A 27,119-nucleotide genomic window follows, 5' to 3' on the forward strand; every position below is an offset into this window, starting at 1 on the left:
CGACCAACTAGGGTGAGAGAAGGAAGACAGGATAAAGACATGCTGTGGAAGAGAGCCAGAGATGAATAACAAGTATGATTCAGTGCAGAGAGGTCTATTAACACATAGTGAGTGAGAAAGGTGACTGAAGAAAAAACACTCAATGCATCATGGGACTCTCCAAGCAGCCTACACCTATTGCAGCATAACTAAGGGAGGATTCAGGGTCATGTGATCCAGCCCTAACTATATGCTTTAGCAAAAGGAAAGGTTTAAGCCCTTACTGTAACTTTAGGCTTTTCTCTAATTATATGCTTAGATTGTGGCTTTTATGATATGTTAACACATCACATTGGAAGGTTTTTAGATTAGATTATGTCTTGTTAGTACAAGAAATGTTTTTACACACATATAATTAACATTGTCAACGTGTATTGTTTGATGTTGCGCTCATCTGCCTTTATTCCCCTCATTAACTGTTTATTTTTCTCTGGTCTAGGATGGTGTCCTGTCAGATGACACCCCCCCATCACCGTTTTTGCCTTCCCCCAGCCTGAAGCTCCCCCTGGCCAATAGTAGCCTTCCTGGGCAGGGTCTGGGACAGGGCAACCCGGGGCTGGCCATGCAAAACTTGAACAGACAGGTAAAGCAGGTTTTCTTGTCTTTTTTTTAAAATATATATGTAGTATAAAATACTACATATGTAGTATGGGGGGGGCTTTGTACACTTGGACAGCTGATACAGACAGTATCACTGTGTTCATCACAGTGCAGATGCACAACCACTAATTTGCAGTGCTCTCTGTGGGATTTCCATATACAGATTGCAGTAGCAGCAACAAAAGATGTGTTAAATTGTTTTGTACACATCTCTCTATTCACATGCTCTCCCACATCTCCCTTTTTCTGTTGCTCACTTTTGTGTATAACCTTGCCTGAAGAGCCCATTGAAACCAGATAGTTATGCTCTATCAAATATCACCCCTAGAGGCAGGCATGGCCCAGAAAAACTACAGGATGTCCTTGAAGTCCAAACAAAGGCACTGCAAGCAGCCTTTTTTCAAACTGAAAGGAAAGCCCTCTTCAGCAGTATGGGGTTAGAAATTTGAACAAGTGGCTTTTACAGGCTGATTGTTTTTTGTCAATTTAAAAAATGCAATTTCTGACATTTTTATGATCAAACAAACAGTTGCTCTCACCTTTTTCCCTCAATATATGCTCTGCTGTAAATGTGTGAATGTGATCTAGACCTAATCAAATTTTGCAATATTGCAGACACTTCACCTTTTCTTTTTTTTTTTCTTCATTTCAGATTTTTTTTTATTTATGTATTTATTTATGTATTTTTTTGTTTGTACTGCCATTACATGGCAGTACTCTTGAATATTTAATTGTACCATTGTGATTCCTGCATACAGATACCCAGTGGAATGTTTGGCAGTAATGGAGCAGCACAAACCCGGGCCATGCAGCAGCAGCCTCCTCAGCCACCAGTGCCACCTCTCAGCTCCTCCCAGCCTAGTCTACGTGCTCAAGTGCCTCCGTTTCTCTCCCCTCAGGTAGTCAAACACATGATAACGCATATTAGATTTATTATGTGCTACTATGTCAAGTGCTAACACATATAAACCAATCGCTTAAAGCTTGAAGATTTTGTGATATGGCTGAGGAACATGATTTTTTTCTTCCCCCACGTGGATATTTTGTATATTTTGGGCTTTTTAACTCGTTTTAATTCTGTTGAATATGTCGTATTTCTCCTCTTAAAATCTCCACAGCGTAGATCGCTTTTTACCTTCTTTTTTTTTTAATCACACTTAAAAACTCATGTGCAGTTTCAGTGATGTGGTTGACATACTGTGGCCATAACTCTTGAAATTGCAAGATTGCCTCCCAGACCTTTCACCTCCCTTCTTTTCTATCCTGCACAAATGCAGCGATGGCTAGTTTCATCTTGCCAGAAGGTGCTTTTATGTACAGTTATTGTGATGTGCAGTGACTAACTTGTCATCTCTCTTTTGTTCCACCTCCATTTTTTCTATTCGCTTCAGGTCCAAGCACAGCTCTTGCAGTTTGCAGCAAAAAACATTGGTCTGAACCCTGCACTTTTAACTTCACCAATAAACCCTCAACAAATGACCCTGTTGTACCAACTTCAGCAACTGCAAATGGTGAGGTGCCATCGCTCTTTGCATTGCATTTGCAGCGCAGCTTTAACTTTTACAGCTTGAGCGAGAGAATATGTCTTCTGACCTTATTTCATTTTTGATTTTACTTGATTTTACTTCCTATGAATATGTCATTTTTAAAAATGGCGATATCTAACAATGCATGAGAAAGTGAGTGTAGATTTTTTTATTGTTTACATCAACGTATTTCTTTATTTGTCTTCATCGATTCAGGCGTACCAGCGTTTACAAATCCAGCACCAGATGATGCAGGCGCAGCGCAATGTTTCCGGCCCTATTAGACAACAAGAGCAGCAAGTGAGTCAATAAATGTGTCATTACAAATAAAGTATGACCGTGAAGGTCTTTTAAAATTTCATGTGTGTGACTACATGTGGGCCATGAGTCATCGTACTGTGACCCAACTTCATTTATTCCTTTTTTTTTTCCACTTATTTTTTGTCACATCATTACTACAGCGAAAAGAATATGCTTTGTAACAACAGGAGTTGCTGAAACGTTTAGATAACACAGGAACTTGTTACTTCCCATTATCTGACAACTTCTCCATTTTGCAAAAGGCGATAGTTTGTTCTCCTTTTTGTAAAAAAATTGTTTTGTTAGAAATAACCTACAAGATACATAAGATATAGGTAAATCTTATCTAACATTTTCTGTTTAAGCTTATCTTTGCAAACCACCCCTGCATGTTCTTTTACTTTGTTTTTGCTTGCATATCTTTATCTATAACACATTTTGAAACATTTTATTTCCTCTTGCTTTTCCTTTCTATTCTCCTCTGTCTCGACTTCCTCTTTGTTTTTCTTTTGTTTCATTATTTCCATCCATAATTTGATTAATGTTGTTGCTCTCCTGGCCTATATTTCCCAGTGCTTTCTTTTGAAATACATAATTATGACAGTCCTCCTTTTTTCTCCCAGGTTGCACGTACAATCACCAACATGCAGCAGCAGATCCAGCAGCACCAGCGTCAGCTGTACCAAGCGCTGCTGATGAAGCAGCAACAACTTCCCTCTCATTCCTCTTCTTCTTCCTCCTCCTCCACTGGTCTGCATCCCCCCGGTGGCCCTGCCGGAGGCCCCGGCTCTGGCAAATCAACCCTGGACCCCTTCACAGGCACTCACCAGGCTCCGAGCCTTGCCGATACACTGCACACCAAAGAGCCGCCGTCGTCGCCCAGCGCCTACAGCACCTACCCTCTCTGTGAGTCTGCTCTAGCAACAACACAGGGCTGAAAGAACAACAATATGGTTACTTTGTTTAAAACTCAAATTTTCCCATGACACAGAAATAAAAGAAGAACCCTCATTGTGTATTGCAGCCTGTGTAGCACCTGATTTTGTGTCATGTGAAGTAAAATAAATCAACAACTCTTTAAGAAAACAAAAAAACATCATGCAATTGCCGAAATGCTTGCATCTTGTGTCTTATATTTGTATGTGCAACACCATGTATCAAACAGTGTATTGCTGTGTTGTGTGTTTGAAATATTTTTTTTTATTTGTGCAAATATTAACAAAAGATTCCTGTGTTTTGTGTTCAGCTGGACTGAATCCAAACATGAATGTAAACTGCATGGAGGTTGGGGTCTGTCCCTTAAGGAGCCCCCTCAGCCCCAATCCCGCCTGTCCCAGTGGACACACTCCAACTCCATGGACAACCTCTCTGGCAACTCTTCAAATCTGGAGAACAACCTCAATAAGCACGGTACTTTGCACAATAACACAGACAAGCATGCTCACATAATGCAGAGGCTTTGAGAAAATTGTTAGATGAAACCAGCCTGACACCTGTTAAGTTGTTTTTTTGCATAAATACTTTCCAACGCCTTTTTAAAAATAATCTGATGAAAAATGAAGACATGCTTCACTTGTTGAGGAGTGATTATAAGGCACTATTGCAAACACCACACCTCCTAACACGCTTAGGACTCGTTGACTTGTTTCCCAATGAGTAACTCAACAACTGGCAGTAGCTTTTTGCCACTTGTATCATGCAAGACTTTCGACTGTGCGTTAGTTTTTTTTCACATGTTCTGTTTGCAAGCTCATTAAGAATCCCTGAGTCTGAGGTGTCATAATTCCACCCAATAACAATGACAGGTGTTGCAGTCACATCCTTGAATATAATTGTGACATTTCTGTGATTTTCGAGAAGACAAATGCAGTCTTATATTTGTGTCAGTTTGAAACCACTGAAGTACACAAAGCACTCAGAAATGATGTCAGTTATTTTCCATAAAAACAATTTCTGTAATGTTTTGAGAAACTAGTTAACTGACGCAGACTTGTCAACTACTGCATTACTTTCATTTTAGCATTTAAGATTTCGTCAGGTTCTGCATTTCATACACATGATCTGTTTTCCAGCTTATACGTAGATAACAATCTGTGGACTGCAAACAGTTATTCTTAGCTCATAGTTTCATCTTTTTCCTCCCACTATGGAAATGTTTATTGAAGATCTTAATCTTATGTCTACTGAAGCTCAATAGGAGCATCAGTAGACTTAAAAATAGACTTAATGTAGACACCATTTTTAGGGTGGTGTTAAATGTGCATTTATAATATTAATACTTGCAAAAATGTGTATATTTTCCTACTAGGTTGGACTAGGTTCACTTTCTTACTTTTTCCTTGTGTGTTTCAGGTGCCATATCTGCTGCCTCTACCCTGGTCCCTCCTGGGAAGCCTCCTCAGCTGGAGGACTCATACAGCCCTTACAATCTAATCTCCAGCTCTGAGTCTCCCACCAGCCCCCTCGTGCCCCCTGACTGGGGCCAGGGCAAGAGTCCCAGTGAAAAGATCTCCAATGGGACCAACATTAACTGGCCCCCAGGTGAGAATGAGATGCAGAGGTATAAAGGTGTAGAACAGACAGGTGTTTTTCTTTAAATTGCATGAAAAAGTCTCTGAATCTTTGGATACAAAGGCATTTATGAACGTGTCTGATGTTTATCTAGAACGCAGTACAATCTCACTGGACTAATAAAATACAAACAGTACTTTTCTTATGTCGTAATTGCTTAATTGCATCAATTAAGGCTGCTGCTAAGGAAGCAGCTATTCAGTCTACAAAATTCAGAGGAAGATTTAAATACGAAGCATAGCATTAGATCAGTTTGGTTCACCACAATACCATTTTACACATTTACATGGCAGCTCTTATATAAAGTAGGCTGAACAGTATTGCTGCTAAACTTAGCCTGTCCAGAGTGGACTTCTATCTGCAAGCCCTCGGGCAATTCATCTCACGCACCCCAGTTGCAGCAGTTGCAGTGCACCAAGTATAATTCAGCGTAACACCTCGCTTCACACCTTTGTTTACATCTAACCTTCAAGTTTTAGCAGTCCTTTATTGTGTGCGTGTGTTTTGTGTTTTAGAGTTCTGCCCAGGGGTGCCATGGAAAGGCCTTCAGAACATCGACCCTGAGAATGACCCCAATATGACCCCTGGCAGCGTCCCCAGCGGTCCCACCATCAACACCAACATCCACGACGTCAACCGTTACCTGCTGCGAGACAGGAATGGAGGTATGACAACAGACAAGGGCCCAAATATCAGTACGACCGATAGCCCCACCGAAAAGTCGCGCTTTGTAAAGTTCGATGAATATACGTTAGTAACCACTTCCACAAGCCTACCCATGCTACCATATCTCCTTCACTACAGACCCCCACCATCATGGTGCACAGCATATATGAAATTACCCTTTTTGGGGGTTTGTGTCTGCTTACCACACTGTTCTCTACAACCATATAGCCACAGCTTCTCCACTTCAGAATGGCTCTTTACCTCCAATCAGCAGCGACTTGCCCGTCAGTGGCTACTCTAGATCTTTCAGTCTGTCGTCCTGTGATGGAGATGCCTCAGGTACAAATCCCACGTATTCCCACTCATGTGTTGACTTGCTGACCTTTCCTTGCCCAAATGGAGAAAAGATTCTCCTTATCTTCAACCTTACTTAACCTCTGAACTTTATTTATACATGTCCTTACCTCAGTCACACCTAAAAACCTGTTCCTTCAGCGCCTTAAACATCCTTTACCAAAACTCTTTGACCAAACCCACAAAAAAAACAAGCCTCACCTAACTGGTCGTGACATTGGTACACACCCTACGTGTTCATGAATCTTAAAAAAAGATATTTGAAGTTTTTAGTTGTAGACATTTTTGCAAAGTATGGTGTAATTGAAGACAGGTGGGTTTGTGGCTTGTTTTGCTGTTCATTTCTACATTTTGAAGCTACTATAAAGAAGTTCCAGATGATCCAGTTGAACGGTCATATTACATATAAAAAAATAAATACATTAAAAAAAACATTTTTTAACAGTCTCCTCTGTCTCTTTCTCTGTTTCTGCTCTCCATGTACAGGTAAACTGTCTGACATGAAATCCACTTGGTCCCCCAGGGCACCATCTCTCAGAGCCAAGCTTCTCTGTCCCACGAGCTTTGGAAAGTCCCACAGGGGCCACGCAGCACCACAGCCCCATCACGGCCTCCGCCAGGCCTTACTAACACCAAGCCCTCCTCCACCTGGGGAGGCAATTCGCTGGGTCTGTCTCAAGGCTGGAGTGGCTCATACTCCTCTGGTGAGCACTCAATTTCTTTTTATCAGAAATAGTGATGTGAAACTATCTGATACGGCATCACTTATGAGTTTTTATTGAAAATAAGCATACTATTGGAAAAAGAGAAAAAAAACACAAGTATTGACAGTTTAGTGTGCGATTCAGGCACTTCAGGTGTGTGATTACTCCACTTTACATTTTTCTTCAGTTCTTGTTTTTATTTTGCGTCGTTCTGTTTTGAATTGACTTTAGTTTCAATGAGTTTCCTGAGTGAGATTTCTCATTTCAGTATCTATTGTGTCTAGTTTTAGTTTTGTTTTTACTACACGAGGAAGAGTCAGATTGTGTGATTTAGAGAGTTTATAACGATGTGATGTTTCTTTTAAAGCTATACAAACACAGTCATGTAGACAGTCTCAATAACCAGATTCACCAAAGCGTGCTCAGACTGGTTGCGTTTATAAATTTGATTATAGTAACATAAAGTAAAGACATTATTCCTTTTTTATTTTTTAATAACACACTTTACAAGTAATTTTCTTATTTTCTTTTTTTTCTGACGTCTCATTTATATATATTTCAGGTGGCTAAAATGGTTTTTAATGCCTAGTTTTAGTTTTAATTTTCATTTCAGCTTTAGTTAACGATCATCATGTGGGTTAAACTGCTTTTTTAAAGAACAGTGTATCATCATAACTGCAATATTGGCTATTTACTTCATGAACAAATAAATATCAGGTTGCTTCTAACAATTTCTCTGAAATTGCTGAGCTTGAGCCGTGTACAGTGCCTGCAATTTACAGAGGACAAATCAGGACATTTGAGCAGATTGCCGTGACCACGAATACAGGCGAATACATCTCTATGATGTATTACACGCAAGCCACAGACATGGTTGCCTATGCATAGGTGTGGTGTTCACAGCTGCGACTCTGCATAACCCAACTCTTGGTATTGTAAAGGTTGCCTGAACACACCCTGCCAAACTGACATCTTGAGGTTTACCAGCTTTCGTGTGACCTCGTTTTGACATGACAGATCTATACTTTATGCAGCAAAGAGGAAATAAATTTAGTGTGTGGAATAGATAGCAACTGGTGTCACGTTTTCCTTAGTTGTTGAGCTCTTAGACCTCAAGGCCCAGAGTCTCAGGGCTCTGGAAAAAGTCTCATAATATCAGAGGGTGCTGTATGTTGAATACAGCTCTTTTTCTCTTTCTGTTAGAAGGGCACTGTCACTTTGATACACACTCACTTTATCTTTCTTTAGAAAGAAGGCATCTAGGCTTCTTCTTCTTCTTCCAAGATTCAGTTTTGACATTGAGTCAAATAACTTGTAATGAAAGTATTTCTGCAAATCATTATTCCAAGAAAACTCTTAATCTTTTTTTAACTCTGTCTGCATCCGTGTTACAGAGGGAACCACATGGAGTACAGACAGCTCCAACAGAACCAGCAGCTGGCTGGTGCTGAGGAATCTCACCCCACAAGTGCGTATGCTTTTCTTTTTTTTCTTTTCCTTTCCTTTTCTTTTGCTAGTTTTTCACTGATACCTTCGGCCATTATGAGGAATTCGAGTTTAGTCTGCTCAAATTTGAATCTGCAGTTGTAGATTTCTGCTGGTGTAACCTTTTGTATAGTTGCAATGACAAAATACAAAAGAAACAAAGAAAAAGGAATAAAAACAGAAGGTAGACTGTTCGAGATAAAATGGTAAGATAGTTGTGACTGCAACTTTTGTGTGCTAATGTCTTGTTCTTTGCTTCAGATTGATGGTTCAACTCTGCGGACCCTGTGTATGCAGCACGGCCCCTTGATCACATTCCATCTCAACCTGACCCAGGGGAATGCTGTGGTGCGCTACAGCTCCAAGGACGAGGCTGCCAAGGCCCAGAAGTCCCTGCACATGTAAGCGTTAGCACAAGTCTCTTACATCAGCAAAAGTGGACTTAAAAACAGGGGAAAAAGGGCACTTTTTGCTGAGCCAATATAATGGTGAAAAAAAAAAGACAAATGCTTGGGGAAAACACAGTGTTCCTGATTTCTTTAGTATCTTTTCTCATGAATAGAACAGTTCAACATTCTCAATAATTCCAAGCAATGTTATTTTTGTGTCTGGGACAGTCACATGGGGGTGGGGAGTCACACCGTGGTCAGATGTATTGCAAAATTACAGAGATTGTTGTGATAATTAGTTCATCATGGGAAAAGAGGAGTGTGGAGATGCGTGTTTAGGCTGCACGCTCGCGTTGTTATTTCTGTGAGTCTCATGAGAGTTCCCTGATTCGGTTTAGCTAATAGCTTGTTGCCATGGAAACAAAATACAAGACTTGTGACCCACTTTTCATTATCAGCAGCATTAAATGTGGTTACAGTGTAATGTTGGCATTAAGCACAAAAACAATTGAATAACATTAAAAGCAATCATCTGTCATGTCTGGTTTGCTCCTGATCGTAAAAACCATTCATATTTTTCTTCTTCTTCTTCTATGCGTTAAGGTGCGTGCTCGGAAATACCACAATCCTGGCGGAGTTTGCTGGCGAGGAGGAAGTGAACCGCTTTTTTGCACAAGGCCAGTCGCTGGGGGCAAACACCACGAGCTGGCAGGCCAACCCGGGAACCAATCAAAACCGAATGGGCGGGGCAGCGCAGTCCCACTCAATTGGCCAGTGGAGCAGCAGCACCGGCGGAGGCAAGGCCAGCGGAGGCGACCTGCTGTGGGGCGGTGTGCCTCAGTACTCCAGCCTGTGGGGTCCGCCCAGTGGAGAGGACGCACGCGTGATTGGGAGCCCCACCCCTATTAACACCCTGCTGCCTGGAGATCTGCTGAGTGGGGAGTCCATGTAGGATGATGCCACAACACACTAACCAACCAACTAACTCACCGCCACCATGTCATGTAAGCCATTGGTGGAGGGTGGGGTGGAGTAAGAAAAGAAAAAAAAAAAATCAATGTGAACAGGAGCAAAACCCAAGCAAATCATGTGGTGATAATCAGTATCAATTTGAACTGTTTGAACTGTGAATTGTAAATCAGAAGGTTGGGGTCATTACCACAGACTGCAGACCCCAGTCCTTTTGTTTTACTTTGGTCCCTTTCTCATTTGGTTTGCCGTTTTTTGTTTTTTGTTTTTGAGGGAAAACAGCCCTTTTTGTCCTCTTGGTATTTTTTAAAATACATTATATTAAAAAAAAAAAAACTGAAGTGAGACACAACACAAAGAAACCTTTTAACTGTTTTATTAGTTTTTCCATAAGTATTCATGGCATTCTGTGGGAGGATTTCTTTTTAGGAGAAGCAATCAAAGCTGCCATCTGAGACTTTCCTTTTCCCTCCTAAAAACAAATTTAAAAAAAATCATCCCAAAATAAGACTTACAACAACCATTCCCAGCATATCCATGGCCAATGATGTTGTTCAAAGACCTTTACTAGTTATGTTAATGTTTGTTTCTCAGCACTAATATTAGCCTTAAGTGCTCTCTGGCCCAGGTCCTTCCCAAGCCGTCTTTGTTTTTTGTTCTTTTTTTTTTTTTGTTTTGTAACTGAAGAAAAAGCTGAAATCTTGCACAGTTTCACCTCTGAGCCAGCGAGCGGCACAGGACACAACTGGTGACTGACTTTGTCGCCGGGCAGTAAGAAGGCCTGGCCACGCCACGTGACTGGCACTACCAATCATCTACGTATTATTTTAATTTGTCTTAAAGGGATTGACACAGTTGTTTTTTTGTTGTTTTTGTTTTGTTTTTTTGGTAGGCCTAAATCCAAGCAAATGTTTTGACACCCATCACAAGGAATAAGCTGAGAGAAGATTATTTGTCAGCCTTGCTGCGTTTGTCCGTTTCCTTATGAATATGTATGTCCGGTGGCACCTAATCATTGACCTCTGTGAGCCCGGATCCTTCTGGTCACCTTTAAAATCGGAACCCAGTTGCTTTCTGGTGCTTTGTCGAATTTTCTAATGACAGATTTGTTATGAAGCCCAGCGGCCTTTATGGTCGGCCAATTTTCGGAGGAAAAAAACCTCAATTCTACTTTCAAGTGACAGTTACATTGTGCAATATACACCATAGACCTTTCTTCCGTCCACAGTCGATGTCCACCGGAGCTGGTTTGTCTAATATTTTTGTTTTCTTGTTTGTCTTTTATGTTTTGAATGTTGCTGATTTCAGCAAAAAGACTTTGGAACTTCAAAAAAAAAACAAAAAAACCCACCTTACCCCCATTTTTCAAAACTTGGATTCCCTCCAGACCACCAGTCCCCTTGAAACTGTTGGGAAAATTCTGCAAAGAGGAAGAAGCAGCTGTTGAACTGTGCATGCAGCAAATTGTACTAAAAAGTGACACTGGGGTACACAACAATGCACACTTCCTCTCTGCGTGCCACAGCCACACCCAACAGAGACTGAAACCACAGCGGGATTGGATGGTTCTGGGCATCTGGCACAATACCAAATAAGAGGGGTTTCTCCTAATGCAGTAGACCTACGAGTGTTCCTTGCGTTTGGTACTGTACAAACAGAAGAGACTAAGATTTTTTTTGAGTTCTAAGGGTTTTATCATAGCACTTATGAAGAGCAAATCGCTTCAACTGCAATCCAATAAATCAAAAAGGAGCAGCAAAAACGATGAAAACAACACAAAAAAAGTACTGCTCTTTTATGTACTGTATCTATTCCATGGAAACGTGTCTGGCGTTGTTCCTCTGGTAGCAGGCTGAAGGGAAACAAAACTGAACTGTACCATTGGACTTTTGGGGGAAAAAAACTTCACTCTTGGTTTTTTCCCCTTTTTTGAACTATATCAACGTGATTATCACTGTTACTCCAAAAATTGTTATCCTTGCTCTCTTTGGAGGCTCTAGACTTTGCAGTGTCAGTGGTCTCTGACACCCGCTGGACAGCCAATCCGGTCAGTCAGTGGTTGAGTCAGAGTGGGGTGAGGTGGGGGAGTGTCCACTGAGTGCCTCTTTGCTGTGGTCCTCTGGATGTCGAGCGGCAGCCCCACAGCGCAGCACTTCCTCCTGGGCTCCACTTGACCGTCTCTCAGTCTGGCGTGAAAAACAGATCCTCCGGGACTGGCCAATCACGGCTCTCTGCCGCACACACGGCATCTCCAACAGGGGCCCACTACCACTCGACCCTGCTGTCATCCTGCCCTCTCCCCCACCTCCCATCTCTCAGTTCTTTGACACAAAGATCACTTTAGCTGGAAGATGTAATAGTCATATTTCTGGAATTTTTGCCAGTGTACTTTGTATTTTTTGGAAAAGATCATTTGACTTTTTTTTTTTCCAGTGTGTTATATTGTTATTTTTATCTACATGCAGTGGTCTACAAAGTACTGGCTGCTGAACTAGCCCTTCACTGTTCATATGCAGAAACACTTTGGTCAGAGGTGCCTCTGTATGTTCATCCTGTGTATTGAATGCAAAATGAGGATCAATACTACAGACCGTTAATGATTGTCTATTTGTTTTTAACTGATCATGCTTTCTTCGTTTGACAGTATTCTGTAGTACTTCCAGGTAGTATCTTGAGATGTGTAAGAAAAAAAAAAAAGGTGTCTCAGACGGGGATGTGGGTGTTTGCCGCTCCAAGCTGCTCCACCTGCCCGCAGGCTGTCCCCCCTTGCCCTTTGCCTAGCTGCTATGCTATGACCTCCTCTCCTCCTCCTCCACCACCACAAGAAGACCCAGTAGCCCTCCCCTGACCAGGCACCTACAGGCCCTCATATCTGTTTCTATGCAAAAAGACGAGAGGCTGGGGCCCTTTACAGCACGCCAAAGCTGTCTTGGGAATGAGCACTCCTCCCAGAGCTTGGCATATCCTAACAATTGTCCCCCACGCGCTCCTGTCAGCACTTCAAACTGGCCGCAGTTTCTGTAAAGTCAGGCTCAGCCACCAGAACACTGTCATGTATCTAAAAGTTAGAACACTTTATCAAAAGGTCGGCCTTTCTCTCTGAGCTGAAGACGCTTCTGTCCAGCTTGATCTCAGGGTAGGGGAGTTGATGATACAAAGTATGAGATGCAGCTCTCCGTATCTGTCCTTTCTACTGTGAGAGCAAAGTCTAAAACTTCGAAGGCCATCTGCACGCAGCAGGACGTACAGACCTCATGCCTCGAAACTGAATCCTTATTGTAGGGGGGAAGAGGCTCGCATTGAATCCTCTTCCCAAAAAGATGGCCTCTTGTTATTGTTTGGGGAGACATTATTGCATGTAAAAAGATGCCAATGTATTGTGCCAATATAAATTTGCTGTGTCATACTGTATATTTATAGAGAGCACTTCTGTTCCCTGTTTGGAGGAGCTTTGATGACCTTTGCAGAGGGTGTAGGGGGGGACAGGAGGGATCAAACAAAAGGGCGGCAGCATCACACCCTGAAGCAACTGAGATTTTTTTTTATGCTTTTGTGGGGAATGCCCCAAGCTAAGGAGAAAATCTTTACTCAGTTGGGGGTTCCGGTTTGCTACAGTGCACAGTTGATGATGGGTAATCCCGGGTACATATTTTTTTAAAACCAAAAATGAAATTGCATTTTAACGTCATTTTTATGAAGTTTGACATAAAAATCTTAAAAATGCTAAAAAATCTAAATGGAAAAAAAGATCTATAATATGTTAAAAGCTCTGCACTTCTAGCTGAAACGTCTCTGGTCATCAGCCTCTGCTACCAACATCTAAAGGAGCAGAGCGGTGGCTGGGGTGCCTTTTTTTGTGGATGCTGTATTTATCTCGTTTTACGTTTGTGCCCTGCTCAAAGCAGGCCCACTGAACTGTACATTTCCACAGACCCAGGTGGCTTGGGCCCACTGTATCAGCCTCACTCTCTGATTCTGCATCAGCAGGAGCAGAGAGGCACATTTCAAGAGGTAACAAAGTCTTAAAAATGAAACAAAAAAGCAAAAAAAAAAAGCTTAAAAAATATATATTAAAAAAAAAATAAAAAATAAGAAAACGGGAAAAGGCTACCTTTCAGGACTTGCAGTCCTGCAGCACACAAGCAAAAATCACTATTGCCTGTTTCTGTAACTGCCTTGATCCAAGCTCAGACAGACCCAATAGCCGAGGACCTCCCAGCATCCTGTACTAACTGGAGAACCCTGACAGTGAAGGGGGTTTCCCATGCTGCACCAGCATCGAGAGGCTCTCCTCTCTACAGCTCTGTTCTAGATAGCAGTATATGTATACACTACATATAAATATATATATCTATATATATATATATACTGTGAGTACGGTGTGTGGTATCACCTCTTCAGACTTCTTGGATCGTAACCTCTGAAACTTTAATTTTAGTTTGAAAGGTCTTGGTTTAACACAGCTGAAAATGAGCAATATGTATTTTCCCCGCAAATAAGTGAGACAAAGGAAAGAATTTGAGTCGGGTATAAACTGATACTTGACTGATCGAAAGCAAAGTCTTTCTTGTACGGAGTCAGATATGCACGTTCTGGTTTTGATGACATATTACAGTACTATGAAGTGTTTGTACTGTATATGTGTGTTATTTGTTTGTTAATTAGGCTGCCTAAAAGCCCAACCTGAATCACCTGGTTTAATGCATATTTTACCTAGTTGATTAAAAAAAAAAAAAAAAAAAAAGAAATCACAAACATATCAAAACAAAACAAAACATTGAACAGAAATACTTGAATCATTGAACGCCAATAACATAATGTGAAGTCAGTAATTATTATTTTTTTGTTCTTTCCATCTGACAGGTACACTTAGGGGCTTTTAGAGAACATCAGATGTGTATTGCATTAAGTTACAAATACAAAATCTTTGAAAAAAAAAAAACAAAGTCATCTTAGATGTGTGCTTGAAAGTCAGATGTTTGTATGAATGTGTGCTCAAGAAACTGTGTGTACAGGGCACGTGGCCTGCTGTTATGTTCCACTCAGTACGTTATATTTTGTGTCTGTTTATATCTTCTTTTTTTCGTTGTTGTTATTGTTGATGATCTGTCAAAAACTATTCTGATAGACGTTGTTATCTTCTAACGTTGCACTGAGTGTCTTCTACCCCTCACTCAGCTAATCGTAGTTAAACGAGTCTAAGTACGGAGGGGCGATGGTGACAATTCATGTGTACATGTTTACTCAAGGACTTTGTTTTTCCATTCTGTAAAAAGTTTATCTACCTTATAGTGGCTTTTATTGTGGAATAATCCAATACAAGGATTATCTTGAGTATTGCACCATTTTGTTCCAATTATATATAAAAAAATAAAAATAAAAAAAAAGGAAAAAAAATTAAAAAAGGAAAATGTGCAAAAAAAAATGATAAAAGAAAAAAAAAAGAGTAACAAAAAAAAACAAAGAACTGTGGCCATAGATAGCTGTAGAAGGACTAGTAATCCCGATTTTAACTTCATGGAGAGACAGAAAGGGATAAAGTGTGGGAGGTGAGTTTGTTATAAGACTCATTTCAGAGGTGCCTATCTTTTCTTTTTTTATTTTGCAAAAGCCACCTGTCGTTTACAAAGCATTTCATTTATCTGAGTTCAAGGAAACAGGAATGTTTTTTGGTTTTGTTTTGTTTTGTTTTTTTTAAGGACAAATTTCATCTTCCATCAAATATGGACATGAAAATCTTGCAAAATGAAGATTTATGCTACTTTCAGAACTCTGGGATTGATCAGTGTTGTCATATTTCAATTTTTAATTTCTCTTTTAGTATCGATGGACTATCTCTGTATGTGTTACGTGGTGATTTTATGTTTTCTGTAATACTGCAACGCAGTTTACTCACTATCTTGCACACTCATTAAAAAAAAAAAAAAAGATGTGGATTTTGTCTCAGGAAGGCCAGGGTTCCAGATACCAACTCCATCATTTCTAGGTTTGATGTTCGTGTGAAAATAAGCAACTGAGAACTATTAAACTCCAAGAAAGCACTGAAGTTTATGAGTTTAACAGAATATAGAGAGTACCATTGTTTCTTTAAAACAACAAAAAATGTTCGTAGCAAGTCACATATTTACCAAATAAGACTAAGAATCAACTTTGAGAAAAGTGGAGCGCTTTACATGTGAAATTTGAAGTAGAAATTGCTTTACATTTAAACGCGATCAGTGGTTTGATTGTCATTATGACAGTGACAGGAAAATGCATTTGTATGTTTTGACTTTGAGTTTCCATCCTGTAGTTCAGGAGCACGTGCAAGACACTTTTTGTTTGCTTGTTTTAAAATCATCTCTCCTGCCTGTTAACATGTCAGTTCCTGTGACAGGTATTGAATAGCTGAGAGATTTCTTAACATGTAACAGATGGTTTTCAGAGGCATGTTGAAGAGGAGGAATAAAGCTGGTTTTTAATGGATCATGATCTATGCACAAGTGGGAGGGAGGAGTCCAAACCCTGCTGCTGTACTGCGGGCGTTTGTCGACTCAGACTCTGGGGTTCAGGGTTTGATGGAGGGTTTTCATTTTTTTGTGTGTGTTTTTTTGCTGAAATTTCTTCCACTCCCATCCCACCCATTGTCATCTAATGTTTTAGCAAAATTTTACATTGCGTCGTCATGCTGTGTAATCCTTAACCAATGAGCGCTTATCCTTCTGCTAAAGCACTGTGGGTTGTACTGAGGAAAAAACAAAAAGAAGCCCGTTACTTTTAAGGCTGTCTGGGTTTTTTTAAGGGGAGGACGGCGGGTGGGTTGTGGGAGTGGGGGTACTTTGCCTTTGCCTTTCTCTTTACTTTGAAGGAAAAAAAAGTAAAATTGTCTGTAACTGAAATACAAAGTTGTGGCTTTTAATGTTGTTCTTTTTTTCTCCTCATAGAATGTGATTGTTAAAGACATGCACCGAAAAAAAAAATGTTTCCATGGATTATGGAACTTCTTTCGGACTATATTAATAAACTGCAAATTTTCTTGTCTGTTATTTTGTATCTTGTCCTGTTTTTTTTTCTTCTTTGTTTGATTGTATGTTTTTTAATAGTAGAAGGGGGGGGGAAAAAAAGCTTTTTGGGGGGCAACTAAAATCAAACTTTTAAAGCTGATTTTAGCATATTTTACTTGTAATTCCATACGTGCAGATTTTATGGTCTGGTGAACATTTTTATAATTCTCCAAAGTAACAGCCAAGAGGTATGTTGAAGGTACAATGTGTAAAATCTCAGCACCTTTAGATTGCAGCCAACTGAATTCTGGTTTCTTACCCCTTCCAATTTAATTGCATAATCCTAGTTACAGTGGCTGCTGTAGGGAAAAGCACACTGTGGTAGTTTTGGTAGTTTATCTGTAGTAAATGCAGGCTGTCTGCTGTTTACCTCAGCTGGCAATGCCAGGTGAAATGCGTGAAAACTAATAAGTCGCAGAAGCTCACTTCTGCTTTTGATGGTATCCTGAACGTTTGTTAGTAAGCGCTGCTGTTGGCTGGTATTAGTGAAATTTTCTTTGAAGTGGATCTAACATTGGACATTCAATTCAGTTCAGTTAAATTCAATTTTATTTCTGTAGCACCAATAACAATAACTTAAAACCAGCTGTTTCAAGTTATTGTCTAGCCCACTTGTCAGCTGTCCAGAGGTGGAAGGGTGGCATGTCTCACAGTAAGTAATAATAATGTTTAGGCATGTTTTGATGTGTTACAGCTCTGATGATGAGGATGAAAATAAGCATGTACAATTTTTAAATGATCATACATAGTTTGAAAGCAGTTTAAAAAAACTTATAAGGTGTACAATAGGTCTATAAGTGGTCGATCTCTTGCTAGATACATAAAACAAGATCAGGCAAAACGTGTCCGTCTCAGCTGCTGTATTTAAAATAGCGGGACAACATAGCAGCTTCCACAAACCGGCGCTCTTTCCTGTGTATTTTAAATGGATTCTTTTTCTTTCTTTCTTTTAGTTTATGAGCACATCAATTTGTTGTAGCACATAATCACACACTAATCATTGTATAGTTATGAGTAGGGGAGACCGGGGATAGTTGTAACGTGGGTCAGTTGTAACACTTCCAATTTCTCCAATCAGGGCTAAGTTTCAAATGATGTGATTCATCCTGTACATGTCCAAATTCAGTTCTGCTATCACATGTGAAAAATCAGCATATTTTGTCAAACACAGACAATTTAACACGAAAAAAAGTAATTTGTATGCCAAAAAGTAAGTTTTTCTACTTTATTTAAATTTCTAATAGCATTATCTGCTTTGCAGTTAAACTCATCAAACTTAAATTATGTTATTTGTATGCCTATGAGGATATATTCTGTGTAGGTCTTTAGTGCTAATGTTTTAGCCGTTGGCTGTAATGTTAGCTAGTTCATGGCTATAGGAGTCTGGGTCAGTTGTAACAGCAACAGTCTGGGTTAGTTGTAACAATAATGCAGATGTTAAAACTTACCACACTATTACTTTAACTTATATTAAACAAGTTGGGGCAATGATATCAGCAGAGAGGTTCACTGGTCACCTTTGTATATGCGGTTAATGCCATTGGCAACACAATTCCTCCACTGTTTGTGTTCCTACACATACATTATGCAGACCACTGTGTCAGAGATGGACCAGTAGGAAGTATTGGTAGTGGAAATAAATCAGGATGGGTGCAAGAAACAGATTTCCTCATCTTTCTGAAGCACTTTGCAAACCACACCAAGGTAAGCCATGATAAAAAGTAATGGAATTGCGATGCTGGTGCACAACTACATTTTTTCAGTTACATTGTTATGTTCAAAAGTTGGTGCAAGAGTTGTAGGTTATAATGCCCACTGAGCCAATGAGGCCAAACTCAAGGAAGACCAACCAAAATTAATGAAATATTCAGTTGCAGAAAATTCCATAATTTGTCTTTTTTGGGGGGTTGGAATATGTTCAAAATCTAGATTTCTGCATTCTGTCACACACACACATAGCTACATAAATGGCTCTAAGTGCATTCATGTGTTGAATAAAAAAGATTACATGTTAATGTTTTGTTAGTACCCTTATTTCATTGTGTTACATTTCACCCCAGGATATGTTACAACTAACCCAGACTATGGGGTTAATTGTAACATTTCACTCTTTGTGTTTGAGACCATACCATGCAATGGGTAATTGTGCTGCAGAGAAAATAGCTGCACTATTTAATAGCCGAGACATGTAAATACTTTGCATTACATTTTGAATCCACTACCTTAAAAGAGCTCTAATTTACAGACAGAAATGTCAAAAATGTTACAACTATCCCCGGTCTCCCCTACATCAGTTTTTTTCTATTACATAATCTCAAAATATTACTTACTGTATCTTTAAGATTTTTTATTATTATTATTATTATTTATTTATTTATTTATTTTATTTACTTTTTTTTAAACCAATAATGCTATCTTAAAACTGCAGGGTTGGCTGTAGCTTACGAGGTAGAGCAGGTCATCTACTAATTGGAGGTTTGGTGGTTGTCTGTTCACTCTGATACGTTCATTGGAGTATGGATGTCTGAAAATGTTAGAACTTAGGTGCAGACAAAACATACTTGTATGAATAAGTGAATGAGGCATGTTGTTTAAGGCACTATACAAGAACCAGCCCATCTTTGCTTTACAGTATAAAACACTTTGAGATAACTGTTGTGGTTTGACACCATATAAATAAACTTGATTATTCTTTTCTTAGTTAATTTGGTTCAGTTCTTGACTGAAAGGCAAGGTTGTCAAAGGGATGTAAAATCCTTCAGAACATTTAATTTATGTACGACTTCACGGAGTGTGATGGGTTAGACAGACTCACCAAACATTTTGAGTTCCCAGAGGTGAGCGTTGTACATGAAGTGAAACTAAGACCAAAATAACTCATTGTAACTGAAAACAAACACACTCTGGGCACTACCGCCTCACTTCACTTCTCCTGATCTGAGGAAACCACTGACTGTGTGTTTATAGGGCTGTCTGTGCACACACAGTTAGTTTAGCTGGTGCCAGTATAGCTAAAGCCAGTAAATCTCCAATTACATAACACTCACTAACTGATGACTGCTACGTAACTTAATAGCACCATACATAGACAAATGTTCATAGCAAAGTATTTTTTAAGTGATAAAACAAAAGAAAAAAGCCCACCTCCACTTGATTTAGCCCAACTGCTATTAAAAAAGAAAGCAGGCTTTGGAGTCTCAGAACAAATGTATGATCAAAGGAATAAACAATATTTAAACCTGCAACATTGTAAAAAAAAAAACTGAGACTGCATTTGCTTTAAAATGAGTTTAATGCAAACTGCAACACAATGCTCACACAAACAAATCTGGGATAGTAAGTGAAACAGTGGTAGCTACAGTAAACCACAGCAAATAAACACATTTAGAAAACAGTACGATGCAGCATGTAAAAAAATGACATATTAACACATGACACAATTGGTGAGAATTGAGTATTCACCAACCTTGTCCCAACGACGGTAAAATTTCTGATTCGTTGTTAGAATTTCCTTTCATCGCAAGTTTCCTCAATCCTATAAACAGTACAGTTGTGTAGATGAAGTTGCAAAACAATCAAAATCAGCACAACTGCCAAATATTGAGCCACAGCAGTTTCTCATTGTTAACAGGTAATTTGCCATGACTGTTTGCATGAACTATATTTATTATATTTAACTATATTGATGACAACACTAACGGTCATGACAGTTTCAAATTAATGAAAGCAAAACCGATCTTATGGCTTATTGTTAGGCAATGATGCTAGTTTTGAATGTTATGCAACTGCTTGGTTTATAAAGCTGGGAAACCTGCGGTCAACTGAGACTGAAGAAATCAGTTGGATGAGTGATGAAACATTTCTCCCATTTCTCCCTGCAACAAGTACAGATTTCTATCTTTTCTATCTTTTTTCAGAGCTAACTGAAATATAATAATTTTGTGCTGTTCAAAGGTTCAAAGTACTAAGCAGTTTGGTACATTTTGCTTTAGGATAAACTGCTTAGTTTTCTGTGTTGTGGTGATGTTTACAGCCCTCTGTGCTGGACTGGTGCAGGGCCAGGTGTGGTGTTCATTTTAGATGAAACCCTGCCAGATTCAATTCACGTCTGATTATTTTCCATTAACATTTTCTTACTGGTTTCCTTCAAAATGTTACATTGTATTATCGTATGGTTACATTGTAATGCTGGTTCTCTGAGTGAAGAGACTCACTCACATTCCATATGTAACCGCTTACTTCCACCTATACTGGCTAGTCTACTTACTCAAAGAACCAGTGTTACAATGTAACCATGCATTCTTTATTCCTTCTTCCTGTTACATAACCCAAATGTTCAGTTTAACGTGTAAAAAGGTGGGTGAATGCACTACAAGATAAGTTCAGTATATCTTTGTGTTATCTGTTTTCACAAAACCTAAAAACCTCAGTTAGAGATAACGAGTACTGCAAAACTGATTATCTACTTCCTTTGTCAACTCAGACTTTCTGCTGAGTTGAGTCACCGCACACCAGAACGAAGCCCTTTGACAGATTATTTGTCTGCTAAAACGGATCAACTTACCACCATCTACTCAAATCTGAGACAACTGCTAAGTATCTGGAAAGAATATGTATATTGGGATATGTAACGGAGTGCAGAATAAAATTCAGTAATGTACAGACCATTTAATCACTATGATCCCAGCAAAAGAAGCCAAAGTTATTTTATAATAAGGTAAAAAAAAATGTCAGAATACAAGCTGTCTAGCAATATGCAAGAGATTTAAAAGATATAAGATGTACTGAAAAGAATTCTGCACACTAACTGGAGTTCAGTGTTTTTGGACACTCTAGTTTATGATGTTGATGAGAGCACCTCTTGAAATTCATATGGGATCCCCAGGTGAAGTTTACTTTGTTGGGAAGCTTCTGTTATTTCCCTCTGATGGGCAGGTGCTTGTGTTTGACTGGGAGGTGTTGCCCCACCCATTTCCTCGTAGACATCGGCTTCATGTGACTTCATACTCTGAGATCCTTTGCACTGACAGTCATTGTGAAAAGAGGAGAAAAAAGACAGAATTAACATACACTCACAATTTCCTGTGTTGAAATCAAAATGTATCATTTTCTCTCAATGCAGCATCCTCGGTGGAAATTTAAGAGCAAGTGTTAACCTAACTCAGACATGACTTATAGTTAGAAAAGGCTAGAAAAGTCCTGTGATAACATTTTATTAGCGCTCAAATAAACTGAAATAAACTAGCAAGAAGAGGAGGGGGTTTAACTCAAAGGTGGCAACTGGCTGCACAAAGTTTTGAAACCAGTGGGGGTTTCTGTGGTTAGCTGCAGAGGATCTTGACGGCAACAAACAGGCAGTGTAGGTGGAAATACTTGTGACACATTTCCACCTCTTGCCTCGTGTATATATGTATATTCAAAGTGGCACATAAAAAGCTACTCACTTTAGAAATCACCACAAATCCAGTGAAGAGCAGAAGGAGAAAAACCACAGCTGATGACAAAGCGTACACCAGAAAGAAGTAACTGGAGCCACCAAACTGAGCACCTGTAGGCACAAGGTCAAAGCATCATACAAGGAACCAGACAGAGACGTTCAGCACCTCTGACCCTGTGCTAACATCATACTTATTGCACAGTTGGCACAATTCTTGATTGATACTCCAAGTCTCAACACGACACAAACTCCTTCACAAACATTTGACTTGTGAATACGTTACAGATAATTTCTCATTCATTATTGCCATCTGCAAAAATGTAATAACATTAAGAAAAATGGTGAGTGCATCTTTGAACAATTATTGAATGTTTATTTCTTTACAATCCAAAAAGTCTATTGCATTATTTATAATTAGGTTAACTGTCACACATCACTGATACAAAAATCCCTGACTACTGTATACTATTCGAGACAATGAGTCATACATCCCCATTTATATCAGCAGTGTCACCAGACGTATTTGTACAGTTACTTATTTAAGCCGTCTCTCACATGCAACACTGGCTCATTTGATGTCATTTACAGACTTTGTTTTGTCAGTTGTCCACATGCCCACAGACTAACTTGTAAAAAGGCGAACGGTGCTGTTGTAATACAGAGGTTATGTTTTAGAGCCTTTAAGTGCTCCGTAGCACCTGATCTAATCAATGAAAAGTCATCCAGGACCCTCTGGGAACTAAAAAGAGGAGAAGGACTGCCTCTTTAGAGTCATCCCTCCCAAGCCAAGTCTTCATCCATGTTTGGGGAGGCAGGGGAGCATGATTGAACCCCAGGCACATATCGCTGTCACCTCCATGTCCGCTGACCTCTGTCCTCAGCTCCATCTCCAGAGGGAAAGGCAAACAACATGAAGTAACAGACATGGGTACCAACGGTAAGGATTTTTCCTAAACTTTTTAAAAGCGAGGTTTACACTTTAATTCATCTTTTGATATTGTTGCTTTGTGTATGAATCTGGCACCATGTGTTAATGAGCAAATTTATCTTTGATTTCAAATTCTTATGCAAAAGGTTGATAAAAACTGCATCTATGAAAAGAGAAGAAACTTGGGCAACTCAAATATTAAAATCAGACCTGAACTTTCAAGATGTTTGAGACACCGTCTTATGCTTTGTACTCCAAGAGACGGGTACTATAAATCAAATTGGCCAAAAAGAAAGTTGATGGTGGTTGTGTGTAGACCAGTCAGAGTGCCCCTGTCGACTGCTGAAATCACTAAAGCATCATAACTGGACACAATGGAAGAAGGTGACCTGGTCTGATGAATCACATTTTCATTTACATCACATGGCACTAGGATGAAGTATTCGAAGAAAGCAGAGACGATGTGATGCTTTGGGCAATGTTCTGCTGAGAAACCTTGGGTCATGGCATCCATGAGGATGTTACTTTGACACATGCCACCTGCCTAAGCGGTTTTGCAGACCATGAACAGCTTTTCATGGACATTCCCTGGTGGCTATGGCTTCTTTCAAAAGGATAAAGTGCCGTTGCCACACAGCAAAAATGGTTTAGGAAAGGCTTGGATGAGGATGAGCACAACAACGAAGCTGACGAGTCGACTTGGTTTGATGTGCTAGACAAACAAGTCCAATTCCCAATACAACAGCACCACATACTTCCTTTGGAAAAGAGTAGAGAGATTTTTGCCTTTATACTCAACAGTTTTGGAAATAAACAAAAAAAAAACCCCTCTAGTTTGAATAAAAAACAAAATTGCACTCACCAGCACCAACAAGGAGGAAGAATTCCGTCTTTCCACGTATGCGGTCATCTGCAGAGGAAGGATTTTCCACAACAAACTCGTAGTAGTAGCGGTCTGTGTCGCTGGCCTTCAGCTGAGAGATGGTGATATTCACAGAATGAAGGCTCGGGTCTCCACTGACGATAATGCGGCTTTTGTCAGCAGAATTTTTAACTGTAAACTCTTCCTTGGTGTACTTGAACAGCACTCCTTCTTCAACCAGCCAGGATTGTTTGAGTGAGACTCCCAGGGGCGCTGGGTACCTCTGTTCAATCTCACAGGGAAGAACAACGGATTCACCCTCATACTGCTTCAAGAAGTGAATCTCACTGCAAACTTGATGAAAATTTTAAAAAAGGAAAAAAAGAAAGGCATCAAAAACAGAGAAGAACCACACGTGATTTATATTTAGCCCAAATATATTTGTCATTTATCTCTGTTTTAATCTCCTCTTGCTTTTTTATTACTCGTCTGACCTAAGCTAGCTGGGTTCTTAGGCCCTCAGATAGGGTCCTTCTTGTGATTCTACATACAGGGATGAAACTTCACTCAAGAACTTTAAAACAACTTACCACTCATGCTTTGCACCCGTGACTGTGTGGCCTCTTTTGAAAAGTAGCTTAAAACTTTTGTTCAATAGACATTTGGGTTGTGGTTGTGTTTTGTGACCTTTTGCACAGTTTGTGTGTGTTCATTTCGCTTTCCTGAGGGATTTTTACTGATACCTATGCAAAACACTTTGTAACTGTTCCTCATCTTGAAAAGGACTATATAAATAAACTCTCTGTTTACTTACTTAAATACAAAGCGCATTTCCAAAAAAGTTGGTCTTGTGTGTAACAGGAATGGCAGTAATAGCATACAATGGTATACACTCAGTACATATAAATAAACAGTAAACAGCAGTGAAAAGTGTATATTCTAACATCATATTATAACAAATGTAAGAGATTATCCACCGGGACTTTTAAAAAGTGGCTTAGCCCAGAAATGATTCAGTGACTTTTCGGTTCAGCCTCACAGAAAAAAGCAAACGATCAAACTGCCAGCCTGAGCTGTGAAAAAAAAAAAAAAAAAAAAAACTTACCAAAACCAGTCTGTGTGATGACAAAAGCCCACGAGTAAGCCAGGTACTGAATCCCAGACATCTGGTCCACTACCACAAAGCAGTAAATAAGATCTGGAGAGAATTATGAGATTATAGATGGCAGGACTCATAAATGGATTTCAAAACTAGATTCATTGAAAATGAAACCATGTGAAACTTCATTAGCCCCACCTTCAAGCCTCAAGACACAAACAAAAGGAAGTCAAAAAAAGAAAGAAGAGGAAATTCTTTGGACAGTGGCTGCTTGTTCATTCACTTTCAGTCCAGTACAGATCATTTTCATTGACCACTAATTCTTTTTTTTTTTAATTTGCTTGTTTGTTTGTTAGCGACTCTGTCCTACACTATATTGCAGAAAGTATTCTCTCGGCTTTCTAATTCATTGTATTCATGTGTTCCAATTACCCCGAAGGCCACAGGTGTATAAAATGAAGCACCTAGGCATGCAGACTGCTTCTACAAACATTTGTGAAACAATGGGTCACTCTCAGGAACTCAGTGAATTCCAGCTTGGAACAGAATTATAACAAAATGGAAGTGATTGGGAACGACAGCACTGCAGCTATGAGCAGTTGTAAAGCCACAGAGTGGGGTAAACGGATCCGAGGCAGAAGTTGCCAACTTTCTGCAGAGTCAGTCGCTACAGGGGCTTGTTTTTCAGGAGCTGAGCTCAGCCATAACAAGAGTACTTACAGAGAGCAACCCCTGCACCAAAGGGCAAGCTTTCTCCGTGTCCTTTCATGTGATATGTTATACTCGCAGGCCTTGTTTAATGTTGTGAAATTTGATGACTGATAATATAATGTTTTGACTAATTTTCATTTTTGGTGTAACAACCAAAACTGAATTAGCTCAAGCTTCTATTAATATCTACCGTCGCACAAAATTTGATAAAGATTTTATTCAAACAGTAGATCTCACACTCTTATAACAGAACCAGCCTCAGCTGTCGACTGGTCTGATAAACCTCATTGTGTGGGACTCCAGCAGCTGTTATAAAGTGGGGTGTTTACTAAAGCACAATGGAAAAAATAAAAAAATAAAAATGAGGAAGACATGGGTGCAGTAAGACGAGAGGAGGGGAGAAGACGTTTCCTGTTGCAGCAGCAGCAGAGACGGCCTCAGATACAAACTGAGGTTGTTGCTTCTCCACGTGTGGGCTGACTTGACCACAATTTGAAACTGAGGCCCTTAATATTTCTTAAATATGTGTTATGAGAAGGTAGGACTGTCATCATATATTTAGCAAGAGATTGCCAAACTGTCTCGCACGTCTATTTTTAATCAACTGAAAAGCTTACATCAGACGATATCACAAAATACCCACAACTCTATTGCATTACAAATATAAAACCATGCACAATGTTCAGTAATGCTTGAACAACAGCATGCAAGTGTGTTGAGCTATGTACGTCTGTGCATTTACTTTCTGAATCTTAGCCCCATACTCATGTAACAGTGATAGCTTCTGCAATAGCCAAACGTAACCTGTATCAACATCAAATGTAGAAACTTCAATTCCTCAATGAAAAGAAAGTTCATGCTTTATTAGAATAGAATAGAATAGAATAGAATTAAACTTTATTGTCATTGCACATGTCACAGGTACAAGGCAACGAAATGCCTTGTTTGTAGCCAAACCCACAGAAATGCGGCAACACCAATAAGTCCATGATGTCTTCCTGACAGTCCAAAAAGACTCGTATAGATTGAAATTCTTTATTTTTACATTCATCAGAGTCCAGCGTGCCCAAATATCAAAGAGAAATTAAAAATGCATGCCATGGAAGAGTTCGGGTCTTAGGAGGTTGAAGAAATAGACTCATGTCACCCACAGAAGATAAAGATCAATTGAAAAGAATTGGAATATTGGAATATTTCAATTCCAAAATGAATGTTATACGTTTGTCTATGAGCCTGGGAGTAGGGATGGGAATCTACAAGAATTGGTTCTTCTAGATTAGGCTAGGGATTTGTGTTGGTGATAAATTCAGGAGTGGGACCTCGCCTCCAAACACACCCCTTCCAGGTCTTATCTATATATATCACCCAGCCAGTTCTACAAGCTGTTGAACTGGGTTCAACAGCTTGTAGAACTGGCCTTCCCCAAACCCCAGCTC

At 39.6% G+C, this 27,119-nt stretch overlaps 2 protein-coding genes across 3 annotated transcripts in view; one reads left to right on the plus strand and one right to left on the minus strand.

The window, feature by feature from the left end:
* The window catches only part of tnrc6c2 (trinucleotide repeat containing adaptor 6C2), a 55,478-nt gene extending 38,783 nt beyond the window's left edge, over nt 1-16,695 (plus strand). Inside the window, 15 exon segments of the mRNA XM_085161692.1 lie at nt 479-622; nt 1,398-1,538; nt 2,031-2,150; nt 2,382-2,465; nt 3,089-3,371; nt 3,712-3,750; nt 3,753-3,875; nt 4,818-5,006; nt 5,552-5,701; nt 5,931-6,041; nt 6,543-6,574; nt 6,577-6,760; nt 8,155-8,228; nt 8,507-8,646; nt 9,238-16,695. Coding sequence (XP_085017818.1) covers nt 479-622; nt 1,398-1,538; nt 2,031-2,150; nt 2,382-2,465; nt 3,089-3,371; nt 3,712-3,750; nt 3,753-3,875; nt 4,818-5,006; nt 5,552-5,701; nt 5,931-6,041; nt 6,543-6,574; nt 6,577-6,760; nt 8,155-8,228; nt 8,507-8,646; nt 9,238-9,586 — 2,163 coding nt within the window. The 3' untranslated portion in view covers nt 9,587-16,695.
* A 3,224-nt stretch (nt 16,696-19,919) lies between these two features.
* On the minus strand, nt 19,920-26,199 carry LOC146516717 (uncharacterized). 2 transcript variants are annotated; one of them, XM_085161706.1, is made up of 4 exons: nt 24,979-26,199; nt 23,874-24,227; nt 22,091-22,218; nt 19,920-21,669 (listed from the first exon to the last, which is right to left on the minus strand). In XM_085161706.1, exons 1-4 carry the CDS (start codon nt 25,037-25,039, stop codon nt 21,484-21,486), a joined length of 729 nt encoding a protein of 242 aa, XP_085017832.1. In that variant the 5' UTR covers nt 25,040-26,199; the 3' UTR covers nt 19,920-21,483. The 2 variants fall into 2 exon arrangements, with proteins under 2 accessions (XP_085017832.1, XP_085017831.1); XM_085161705.1 differs by having other exon boundaries at nt 22,091-22,194; nt 24,979-26,198.
* Between the last annotated feature and the right edge of the window lie 920 nt (nt 26,200-27,119).

Source organism: Neolamprologus multifasciatus, chromosome 6 (genome assembly GCF_963576455.1).
Source record: "Neolamprologus multifasciatus chromosome 6, fNeoMul1.2, whole genome shotgun sequence".
In the NCBI taxonomy this organism is placed as follows: Eukaryota; Metazoa; Chordata; class Actinopteri; order Cichliformes; family Cichlidae; genus Neolamprologus; species Neolamprologus multifasciatus.

Excerpts from the sequence above, each read along its gene's own strand:
- LOC146516717 (XM_085161706.1), bottom strand. The coding sequence starts at position 25,039 with ATGTCTGGGATTCAGTACCTGGCTTACTCGTGGGCTTTTGTCATCACA. Across the intron at positions 24,228-24,978 it reads CATCACACAGACTGGTTTTG|TTTGCAGTGAGATTCACTTC; the intron begins GTAAGTTTTTTT and ends ATTTTCATCAAG. Across the intron at positions 21,670-22,090 it reads GATTTGTGGTGATTTCTAAA|TGCAAAGGATCTCAGAGTAT; the intron begins GTGAGTAGCTTT and ends AATGACTGTCAG.